Here is a 12,695-nt window from a genome sequence, read left to right as displayed (position 1 = left end):
TTCCCACTTATTTATAGCAAGCTACTTTATCGAGGAGGCATGCCCAAAGAGAAAGATGTTACCGACTTTACCAGTAGCCATGAGTAGCTGGTTAACAGCCATGGAAAATGGATCGCCAAGTCCATTTTCACTTGAAAAAGAAGCGATTTCCTGGTACACACCATGCTTTTTTTGCACAAATTCCCGGATTCAACGAAGAAGGTGAGCACGTGGTTTGACTTGAAGCACCAGAACTCGCCCCGCTGAAGCCAGAGGGACTCGCCACTCGCGCACGCTCTTCGCTGGATCACGGCCGAGATGCACACAAGCCTAATTGATAACGGATCGTTTATAAAGCAGTGCAAAATATACAAGTTCAGGGGCATCTTCAAAAAATCTCTCTTAAAAAATTATTCCAATACATTTCAGTAAAATAAATAAATATGGCTGACCAGTTTACCCTCCCTGAGACCCTTAAAGGAATAGTAAAAACTGGAAAAGGAATGTCTTTGCAATATCCCACTAATGTTAAAATGTGGATTGAGAAATTCATAGTATTTAAAACTATGTATAATAAATTGTCTCGATGCTCATCGGAAGCATCTGGTTTCCTTTGGTTCTTTAATAAATACTTTAAAAATGCTTAAAAAGGTAAAGACAGCCTATACTGTGAATAGAAGCAGAATTAAGTCGGGGTGCCCATGTTAACGTATTCAGAATAAAACCACTGCTACAAAGGCACTGCCACTGCACATACCTTCGAGCAGGGGTCCTACCAGATCCCTTACGCACACATTTCTGTCACCAGTGTGAAAGGAACCCATGTTTGCTACTCAAAACCACACAGATTTTAAAAGAAATCTTAAATCAGTTGCCTCCAGAAAGAGAAACTACTCTTGCTAAGCAAATAACTCACAATATAACATGCTGGCACAAAGTTGTCAAAATGTGGCCCTCTTTCATCATCCCCAGAAATTACACATTTGATGTCAAACGAAGCCACAGCCTCTGTGCCCTAAATTACCGTAAAGCACCCTGGGGCCACTAAATAAAGATGAAAAGCGAAAGAGGTTTGGGGGTTTGGTTATTTGCTTTGCTGTTTTAAAAAAAAAAAAGTTTGTTTCACCTCTTCAGCCTAGTGTTTTAGCAGGATAATGCATGGAAGGTAAACTGTAAAGCAACACTAACAGGTCAGAAAAAGAAATTACAGTCTGAATAGCTTTAGAGCAAGAATGAAGGAGATGCTGGTCATGAGCATGAGCCATACATGTTGCTCACTTGCCAGCATGAAAGCTTTTCCCTATTTTTGCTCCCACAGCAGAAGACCAACAAGAGTCCAAATGCTGAAAAACCCAATGTCGTCACTGGACAAGATGCTGTTCAGAAACCACTCTTGGAATAGGGATGGACTTGAAGGACAAGAGCCACTCCCACAGCGTGGACAGGACAGACGGAAGGGGCTGACAATGCCTGACCCACATCAGCTTGTTTCCACAACCCACTCCCGCCCCTCCAGCCCCTGCTGCCTCCCAGCCCAGAGCAAACCACTCCAGCTCTCATGTTACGTCGGTCGCTGATGCAGGTGGACAAAATTCACTAAACCTAAGAGCATCAAACATCCATGGGATTGGCTTTGCACAACATAGTGATGCTCGCGTTGCCAAAATCTGTGGCACGCCAACACCAGTCTGGTTGTGAATGCTTACGCTCCAGCCGGGCACGAACTTGCACATCTGAGTCGCCTAACGGGAACACAAGCTACCTGGAGCAATCTTTTCTCATTTCAGATCCCAAGCCATTAAAAAAAAAAAAAAAAAAAAAAAATCAAAACAGTGTGTCCAGTACTTTTTAGCCATTGCTTAGGGAAGAAACGGGGAAGGAATAGAGAGAACAGGTCCCATCCAGGTTCAAACCTTCAGGAACACTTTTCACCTAAGACCAGTTCCATTTCAGTTTCAGTACTTTCACAGAAGGGGACTGTCCCAGATCTTGAACTGTTCAATTATAATTTTTTTTCACTTCACAGTGTTTCAAGCACCAGCGTTTCCATGTATTGGTTTCAAATAACCCTTTATATATATTTATTTATATATATATTTATATATAATTTATATCAAAACTGATAGTACACAGTATAACTGGAAGAAGAACTGAACTTAAAAAGGATATGTTGAAAGAGGATGGAGTTTGTGAATGCAATAAATAAAGCCCCCTTCCCTCCCCACCCACTCCCTACCCAAAACAAAAAGTTGTAATGTTCATGGAAAATTGTGCACAGCAGATATTATAAAAAAGTAGATTCAGGAGCACATCCAATTATAAATGATTGTTAGGAAAATCATATAAAACAATGGAATACATAAAAGTGTCAAGAGTAATCGTTAGGGTGAGAAATTCCTTGGTGGCCAGATGCCCACAGCAAGCAGAAGTTATCCTGGTTGCATCAGTAAGAGGTCGATGTCCGAGAAAGTGTGTGTTCAAGCACAGAAGAGGCTCTCCAGGATTTGAACAGCATGGGCAGGTGGAGTGTTTGAATTTCATACCCTGATTCATAGTTTCCACAACTCCATGTGCAATTTTCAGAAAGATTCGTCGTTGACTGCCGACATGTCCCCCTTTGGCGTGGAGGAACGGGACGAGCCCTTGTCTGTGCTCTCAGAGCCCGAGCTGCTCTGATTCTGTTGTTCTGATCCTGCACTGGAGGTCACTGTAGAAGACGACGTGGAAGAGGAGCGAGTCTTTTCTTTAAAGTCTGTGATAATTACTGTGACATTTCCCACTGTGACTGCCAGCTGCTGCGCAGTACTTCTGTCCACATTTTTCAGTCTGGGTCTAAAATAAATGAGAAAACATTTATTAAAAAGATGAAAATAAAAGAGAAAGGAAGAGTTTATAGAAAACGCATCTGACAACCAACTCAGCGTGACTTGTCCTCTGCTCGGCTGCGCAAAGGGCAGTAACTGGGAGGAGAACCTGGGCAGCAGTGAGTGCTGCACAGCAGAGCACGAGGGTTTGACCTTCTGCTCCCTGCGACATCCCGGGCTGCGAGGGCTGCAGCACCAGGCTCAGCCCTAGAGGAAAGACCCGTCTTGCAGAGCTCTGCAAAGGCTGTCTGCTGCAGACTTATCCCTCATCCAGCTCTGCCAGAAAGGAGGACGCTACAGCAGAGCCAAGCGGACAGGAGCCAGACAGACTGAAGGATCTCTTCCCCAAGGGGCAGATGAAAGAGTCCTCTTATCTAAATTCACCATCTCATCATGCGCCCTGATGTTATGAGACAAGGCTGTGACTCTGCAATACAAAACCACATGAAAGCATTTGACCACAGCTCTTTCATTCCCATATTGGAACTCTACAGCTGCAAACGACACAGGCATTGGGACAACTTGGCTTCTCTTTCAACTGCTTTGAGCTTATACAAATCAGATGCCCGATCAGCCAATGTATAAAATCACTCAAAATGTTCCCTCTGGAACTGAGGCTATGGTAAATAAAATCCAGAATGTACAATGGTATTTCTTGCAGCTAGCGCTTTTAGTTAGGGGAAAGGAGAAGAGGAAAAAAGAAAAAAAAGAAAAAAAGCACAACCACCAGAAAAGAACACACTGGTATTTATAGCTCAGGATTATCTCAGTAATTTGCACGCTGTGCTATCATTCAATTAGTAATGAAGCTAATAAGGGTCTAGACTCTAGGAAGCTGACAATTCACGTGCATTTCATGGACTGGTCCAAAGCTCTGATCCAACAAACCCTGGACACTCCTCCAGCTACCAGCAAATTCCCAGTCAGCTGCAGTGACTGCTGCAATTTACAGCTTTTGCTCCTAATTAAGGGTCAGGCTTAAGCAGCGGAATATTCCCAATGGGGAAATTAAAAAGGAGAGTCTTTATACATCAGTAAAAAGCAGCTTGCTGAGAACTGTATTATTCCAAGGGATGGAGAGAAGGTTAGTTTCCTTCGGGATCAAGCTCCAGCTTTTGAACCAATCTGCCTTTCCTCCTTGTCTGCAGCGCACTAGGCTAATGCAGCCAAAACAAAACAGAGGAAATTAAGCCATGCATACTCAATGGCTTGCAGTGCTACGTTAACAAAAGGGAAAGTCCCTAAGTAGTAGTTATCCAAGTGATATTCTAGAACTAGATAGAATAGAAAAAGGTATTAAGGACAGATGTACAGCCTCAAAAACAAAGTAATCGTATTTCTGCAAATTTCCTTAACAAAAATGAAGTTACTGCACCAAAAATAGCATTTTCATATCTAACCTAGGAAACCGTTTCAACTTTTGACAAGTACCATAGGAGAAGCATTTCTAATAGATAGAAAATATGATTAAAATACTGCTGCATGGGGATAACCATCACTAAAACCTGCTACTTGAAATCGTCCCTTAGTGACCAGCCTTCTCAAACCCGTAGCTGCGCGTAGCAAATTCCCGCAGCAGTGAGACACAGGCCCACGTGTACGCGTTGTACATACGCGCTTGCAGGAGTTTGCAAATTCAACGCGTAACCGCAGGCTAGATTAAATGATGTCACCTTGTTCGTGGGTAAGAAGAAAGGCCAGCTAGCTCAGCAAGTTTTGGGGTTTCCGTCGGCTTTCAGATAGCATCTCAGCAGATGAAGGCTCCCCCCAGAGCCTCGGCAGCAAACAAAGCAGCAAGTGTTCCCGGAAGCATAGTACGTGTACGGATTTTCCTCCCTAAGCCCCAAGTTCCTCTAGGAAACCCAGTTCTTCCTGTAATTTGCCTGGGTCATTTCTACTCAGAAACAGTCAAAAAAAAAAAAAAAGCTGGCCCAGATACCGGAACTGCCTCCACCTTTCTACAGGGTTGAACATGCAGCTCCTGGTATTGCTTGTCAAAAGCCAGCACTGATAGTCATATTTAGCAGATGGGAAGCAGGGGGGGACGGATTTTTTTTTTTTTTTTTTTAAAAAAAAAAAAAAAGGAGCTCGTATGGCCTAAACTGCATTAAGTTCTCCCCAGAAAAGCTCCCGCTACCAGCAACCTTTGAGTTAAGCCACACATCAAGAGCCTGAATGGAACTGCCCAAGCATCTTTAAATGTCACAACAAAGTCCCATGGCAGGACGGGGAAGCAGGGCTGAAGTGCAGGATTTCTCACCAGTCCCGCTCACAAACACCTTCTCAATGTCAGTTTTAAAACTGTGCCCTCCAACCCTTCCTGTAGGGTGTTTTTGGGGTCTCCCCTGTGCAAAGAGCTGATTAAGCACAGATGGAAACCTCCAGACAATCTCTTCAGCACATGCACACAATTTTTGCTCCTACAGAAGGCAAAGGGACTGGCCTATTCACCTTATTTTGCAATATTAAACAGCCTGATGCTTCATGTTTATAGCTGAAAAGGTTTATGGCCAAATAAGAAATGTGTTTCAAAACAATCAATCTGAAAGCGCACAGGAAGATGTGGAACAAACCAAGATATTTTCTCAGAAACAGGCATGCTATCCAAGAAGTTCGATGTTCTTCAAAAATCCACAGAGATCCTTAAAAGACTATTTACAAAAAACAGTTAAGAAACCTGTGCATGAAAAAAAAACCCAAACTTGAACAGATAACTTGTGACTCTGTAAAAATCAGATCCTTTAAAAAGGCACTTGACAGCACTCCTGAGGGCAGTGAACTGCAAGTAAAGTTCCAGTAAACTAAACACTTAAGACAGTTTAATAACTGAAGGAGTTGATGTATCCCCTTAAAGGTATCCAGCCAGAACTGATAATATTAAGGATTAGTTAGGAATGACAAAAGCTTGCCGCAAAACATAGACTACAAGACTCTGCAGTAGACAGAGTGACTCCTTTGAGGAGTAAAAAAAAATATTTGACATAATCTATCAATTTAACGTTACCTCATTAGTCAAGTGCATCAAGTCCCCCACATCCTAAGCCTCAAAATAACAACTGTTTCAAAAAGAACAGGCCTGAAAAAAAAAACATCACTGCAATAAAGTTATATTTCTATAATCAAATCAGGAACGGACAATGAGACCTTTGGGGCCTGAGGAAGCGTAAGCAGCAGTCCCCACAAACAGCTTACGTCTTCTAGCACAGCAAGTCTCACAAAGCCCTCACTTCATGCAGGTGAGTTACTGTGTAAAGGATATTCTCTCTATTAAGTGTTTTCAAGCCATTATTTAAAAAAAACTTCCAAGACAAGTGTTTTCTGCACAGTGACATCTAGCCAATCTAAATGCCAACAGCACTGCAAAGCGTATTGCCCGCGTGCTTGGCAGCTGTTAGCAGCTAACTAATATTTCTTCAGTTCACGTGGCTTCGTTATAAAATACCTATTACAGAACATTTTTTAAAGCGAAGCAATTCTTATGTAGCCGACATAGGCAAATCGTGAAGTTGAATGCCACCTCTTGTAGCCCTAAGTTCCATAATATAAAACGTGTACTTTGATGCTGAATTTTTTATTTAAGAAATAGAGAACAAGGCACCATTTAAATAAAACAGGCATGGTGTATCAGTATAGGCATGACTAGGAATAAGCCTCTTTCCATAGACAGCTATTCATTTGAAACTTAAACAAATATGAAACCAATCATTCATGGTTTTTATTGATAGCAAGATTCTAGCAAATCTGTTCATGCAGTCTTTTAATTCCCATATACTTGGAAAATTATCTTGACTATTACAGTGACTGAATTACGGATAAGGAAGTAAAAAAGCAACCTTTGTTATGGCTATCAAGTGATGATAAAAATTTGATAAAGGCCACTGCAATAGCTGGTTATTTTTTTCCTCCACTGTGTTTAACAGCTAGAACCATTACTGTCCAATCAACAATATGATTATTTTAGCAGAGAAATGAAATTTGAGTGGACAATAGAACAAATATTTCCAATGCTTGAATCAGCCCTCACCAGCAGAGTGTTTGAGTGTTGTACATGGAGAAGTCACCGATGGTCTTGCCATACTAACGCTGGCAGACCCTGGGGCTTAGACTGTATCCTGCCTCTGTCCGTCCAAAAATGTGTCTGCTGTTTAACACAGCTCTCAGATACTGAGAGCTTCACTTTAGTATAAAGTTACCTTGAAGTGTGATTTGAGTCGCTGGTCTTTGTTGTAGTATTCCCAGACTGTATACTGTTCGCTTCACTAGGAGGATCTTTCGCAATATCCAACTTTGGTCTGCAAGAATTGGAGGGAAGACAAAGAACATAATGTTAGATCAACTGCACAATTAATCGATGCACAGTGCTACTGAAATCACTCCACATTTAACAGTGTATCCTTCAAACTTACTTAGTCTTCTTGTTAGTGTTCTTCTTTGTAACACTTGGACTGATTTCTTTCTCTTTGTCAGGTTTTTCTTTGTCTTGCTTTTCCACTTTCTCCTTCTTCTCTTTCTTAGGCGGTGGTGGGGTTGCATATTGCTGAGCAACTTGTTGTGCCACCAACTGAGAGTTTATTCTAGGTTTTCTATAACGACAATAAAAAGAGATCAACAGTCAATTTTACGCAGTAAAATGACTTCACCAAAAGCAGTATAAAGATTTATTTCAGCAACCAGGGAAGAATACTCCACTTATAAAGAACCAAATGGACATCCTTATTTAATGTGAAGTACTACCACTGCTATCAAACAAGATAGAAATTTTAAAATCAAGAAATAAGTCAAACTGCTGTTTCATCAGTTTTTAATCTCATCTAACATTCTTAAGCGTAATGGTCCCTTTCTTCCACCCATGTCACGAGATCACAGCCAATTTTGGGGGGGACAATAGCAAAAAAGCAGCTTTCAAGAAGTTGCCAGCCACACACTGTGGCTACACATTGAGAGAAGGGACTGAAAGAGTGATAAAAGTAAGTTTCCTGATAAACATCATCTCCTCCTTATCTTTCAATTTAATTTTTCAAATGAGCTTCTGGTTCCCTGAAGCAGCAAACCTTGAACAAACAACATGAGAAGGTAACTGAGACGCCTTTGTCCCGAGGGCCGGGACTGCAGCTCCCTGGCAGGAGCGCAGAAGACAAGCGGGCATTCATGGGGCAGCGGCCGTGCCAGCCTCCGACACACCGACTGCGCACAATTGTCTGCAGTCCCCAACGGTGCTCGGACATAATACACAAGAAAACTGTCATTCGAAGACTATTTCCATTTCAAATTATGATTTATTAAAAAAAAAAAATTAGCTTGGCATGTAACTGGTACCTTGGTTACTGGTCCTCAGAGTCTCAGAAATTTGTTCCTTCATCTCTTCTGCACTGCTCATCCAAACACTCATCTCCTCTCACCTTAACAACTCAAACTTCTTCCTCCTGGCCTGGCATATCACAAAGTAGTTTATACTCTGAATACTCTGACTCTTTGCGATCGATTTGGCACCTTCAACATGCCAGAAAGATCTATGCTCCCTGTGTCCATACAGCTTAGGGGAAGGGGAGGAAAAACGTTATCAGCCCCATTAGTAGTCCATTATGAGCTGAATACTAATTGCAACAGTTGTTCATGCCTGTTCATAAATGTCATAAATATGATTCAAATTTTCTGCATAGATCAGTCTACAACAGATCGCCAGTGAACACAGCACACAATTATCATTAAGCCCATAACTGGAACACAAAAGCCCAAGGTTTTCTGCTGCAGAGCTCTGTACCTGAACGCAGTTTTTACTACACACACCGAGAGTGACTTTAAGAAGCTACTTAGTGGTTTCACGTGTTTTTAAGGAGGAAAAAAAAAAAAAAAAGAAAAACAACACTACAAACCACTAATTGCTCACATGTAACATCTGCATTTAGAGATTATGCAGACAATGGAACACCCAGAAAAAGTTCTACTCCCTCTCACAGGAAAATCCAAGTATCTAATAAGCCTGTCTCAGCACTGGTTTCCTGTATAATGGTAAAAGGATGCTCTTGCTGAAGCCAGATATACCTAAATATTTCATTTCACTACCACAGCTTACCATAAAGTCTATGCAACAGGTTGTTATCAGGCCCCTGCCTTGTCTCAATGCCACTGGCATTTGGATTTTTCACCCAACACAGAAACTAAAACTTGTTTTATGCTACAATCTGCATACATTTCTGAGTCAAAGATGATCTGGTCTTCAGCCTTAAATAACTGATGCTGAAATCAGATCAAGCACTAACCTGTTCCACAGAACGGTGAAGATACTTAGCATCTGTGCATTTAAAATCCTATATACAGCAATTTCTGTCTGTGTGACTGAGAATAAACCCATAAGAAAAAGTGTTTTGGTTACGTGGAAAAGATTTTCAGATGGATGCAACCACACTAAGAGATAACAACAGTAGCTTGTGTCAAGCAACCTGCTAACCACCTACTCAAAAAAAAAAAGGAGAGATAAAGTGTCAAGAAATCTTCAAAGAAAGGGCAGATACCATCTCCCTGCATGATCATACATGATTAACCTCACTGCTTGAAGCTGCCACTTATGCCCAGACTTACAGTTATTTGCTGTTTACACAACCAGCTAAGTCAGAAACCCGAGTCATTCATGGGAAATCCCAATTCAAGAATCTGAGAGCACCTTCAAAGTTTTTTCTACTCCACACAATCCTGTTTGTGATGTTATTTCCATGTCTTATGTGCAACATCCGCAGCTACCGATGCTGTTGCAGGAGTACTGCACTGCTTGAACGAAGACACAAATTTTAAAATGGAAACTTCAACTAAAGTAAAATTTAAAAAACAAGAAAAAAAATAAATAACTCATGCTGCATTTCCCTAGAGAAGGCTGGAATCCAAAAAAGACCAGTCAGCCTTAAAGTGCTCCTGTAGAGACACGTCACCCCGCGCTCTCCCGCTCCTTATCTGTGTCTGTGACAGCACACTACATTTATTAAGGTTTATCATTTTCTGGCCAGCCACTGACAGAACGAGCACAAGTCCTCCAAAATCCGTCTTTGCATATTTCTATTTACAATGATGGCTTGCTGGTAATGGCAAACCCAAAACTGAAAGCAAGGAGAACAGAAAGCTGCTGTGCCTTCGGTCAACACCAAGCATGTTTCAAGATGTGCTGCACTGGAAAAACAGATTTTTTTTAATTTTTTTTTTTTTCCCAAAAAAGTAGTGCAAATACCCCAAAGCTTTCCAATTCCTAATTTGGTCACTCACACTAGCAGCAAGCTTAGGAAAGTTAAAAAACAGTTAAGCTGAGCAACTGGCATACTAATACTACTACTAATAGGAGTAATAAAATCCTTCAAATAAGGCCCACGCTGCCACTACAGGCAGGACACGCTGGTTACAAGCCCTTTACAAAAAAAGCCAAGCAAAGCAAGTAGAGTAGCGTGTTTTTAACCACAGCAAACTATAACCATAGTAACCACAAACGAGTAAAATAGCTGCAATATCCAAAACTTGCTCCAAGTTTCCCTGCCTACCAAAAACACACTTCAAGGGCTAATGCTGATCTAATCTAGCACCAACCATCACTCCAACGCCGTTCCTGCCTCTACAGCCATCGGTGCTGTATCCCAGTCACCCTGCTTGTCACAGCAGTCACCTCTTTGTGAGTGCTGCAAATTCTCCTCCAGCTGTGGCAGCAGGTAAGCTTGCATTGTCTTCTAGAAATAAGGAGAAGTATCAATTCAATAACACTTTGCAGCGGATACTAGTCGTCTTCCCTTTCAGAGTTTGAACAAGGAAAGGGAAAAAAGTATCAGCGGAGAGAAACAAGCCTCAGTCCCACTCTGCTGCAACCATTTAACGTGCTCTGATTTCTACCGCAGACTCTGAAGTTGTAGGAACTGAAGGATCCTTTCTTTTTCTGTTTTTGAACACTATAATGTGTCTGAGCCTCCCTGCCATCAATTTTGTTCCAGCTGCCCCATCCCTTTTTTTTTGCAGTCTCCAAAGAGAATGCTTCAATCCATATACACCATTTTTAAAAAATATAAGTTATCATTCAAGCAGGATATCCTGAACAGAAACTTGTAGCCCCTTCTAATTTTTTTGTAAGAATAAACAGCCTCTGAAACAAGTATTAACTGTTTTTACCCCAAATCCACTCGTGAGCTTGATTTCTGTAACATTAAAACAATTAATAGAAACAAAGAATACATTTAAGTGACAAAATCAACCCCCAGCTCTGCCTCTTCCAAGCTTTCTAACCAGTACTCACACTTAAAGAACTATATTGTCATTTAGTAGAAGGTTTAAACTAACAACATATACACAAACCACAGCTAACAAGCTTCAGCTTCCAGAAAATTATCTGAAGTGATGCAAGATTTAGTACTACGCTTGGTTCTTGAATTCCTGAGCAGACACCAAATGCTGGGCCGTGGTGCTCGGCCTCCTCTTGCAGGACACCAGCTCTACTGGCTCATCTTCTGCTGCAAGAGACTTTGCTTCAATCTCCTCCTTGCTATGGCCCTGAAAATCAAAATGTGTTATCACACCTTGGTGGCCACCATTACTGACACTTGCTCTGCATTTAGTATCAGGTGAGTGCTTTCAAAAACAGAGAACATGGCAACACCAACAGAAGAACGTTATAAAAAGAACTTTTCAATGTAAATGTCTGAAACAGGCACCTTTCCTTCTACCTGAACGTTAAGATAAGGTTATGCTTTGCTTGGACAATTTTCCCCTAATTTAAGCAACAGTCTGGCTAAAGACTCAACCACCATGGTCCAACACTGATGTGACAAGTAAACGATCATTATCTTTTTTATTTTTTCAACATGAAGAGGATTGTCTTCTCCCCATCTAAAATTGACAGCAAATAAAACAAATTAAACTGTGCTTTCAAAGTTATGTTCAGCCAAATAAATTTTTTCACATTAAACTGCAGTTTACATCACAGGAGCAGATATTTGCGCAACAACTCATGATCTTTGCAGAAAGGACATACAGATGCATGAAAAGGCTGAAATACATTTGTTTGTTCTGAGCGTGGTTTTGGTACCTCAGTCTTTACCAGCAACTACTGTAAATGTTGCATACAAATACTTTTTTAATAACAGACCCACACAGAAACGTTATACCTGTAAATACTACATCAGACTGTTGTACTAAATGACAGTAGAATGGCTGGCTCACAGAAAATGGAATGCAAGACCTCTCACGAAGGGCTCACCAAGTACGTTACTGTGCTCTTGAAATCAGAAAAAAGTTGTACTTTTAAGGTGCTGGCAAGTATCTCGCAGTTCTTCACTACCTGCATTTTCTTCTGAATTTCAAAGCTTCCCTTCGAAACCTGTCTCAGGACCAAATCCAGAGCACTGCCATTCAGGAATTCTGCTCCTCTCCTAAACCCTGCAACAGTGCTGAGGAGCAGAGCAGCACATATCACACCGCACATCCAACACATGGTAGTTACTCAGACCTGGATTTCTACAGGGATATAAGAGGATGAGTTGCACAATATTTTTCATACGACTCTAATTTCTGTATCTGTTTGGGATTTCTTTGGTCCCACCACCTTGGGAAAAGGCAAGTCAACCACCCCCTGCAGAGACCGCGGAGCAGAGATAGCGGATGGTTTATACCCACAGCAGCTCATACAGACCTTGAGGGACTCGGCAATCCCCAGAAACGTGGATCTAATTACAACTGCTCTTACTTTCCTACAACTATGTTATCAGAAGAATGAAAGTGGCATCAAGTGGGATTTCAGAGTCAAAAGCCTCATGTAACGTGAAGTACCGAGGATTTGGATAATTTCATGCTGTTCTGGCTTTGATGCAAGCGGCGATAGCGGCAGACCTC

At 41.4% G+C, this 12,695-nt stretch overlaps 1 protein-coding gene across 1 annotated transcript in view; it reads right to left on the bottom strand.

Moving 5' to 3' along the window:
- Window positions 1-2,245: 2,245 nt before the first annotated feature.
- Window positions 2,246-12,695, bottom strand: part of RYBP (RING1 and YY1 binding protein) — a 41,553-nt gene continuing 31,103 nt past the window's right edge. Inside the window, exons 3-5 of the mRNA XM_065642733.1 lie at window positions 7,250-7,426; window positions 7,037-7,135; window positions 2,246-2,811 (exon numbers count right to left, since the gene is read on the bottom strand). Of these exons, the coding sequence (XP_065498805.1) occupies window positions 2,559-2,811; window positions 7,037-7,135; window positions 7,250-7,426 (529 nt within the window). The 3' untranslated portion in view covers window positions 2,246-2,558. The remainder of the gene's footprint in view (window positions 2,812-7,036; window positions 7,136-7,249; window positions 7,427-12,695) is intronic.

This window comes from Caloenas nicobarica, chromosome 11 (assembly GCF_036013445.1).
Source record: "Caloenas nicobarica isolate bCalNic1 chromosome 11, bCalNic1.hap1, whole genome shotgun sequence".
Lineage (NCBI taxonomy): Eukaryota > Metazoa > Chordata > Aves > Columbiformes > Columbidae > Caloenas > Caloenas nicobarica.
This window is presented reverse-complemented; position numbering and strand designations above follow the sequence as displayed.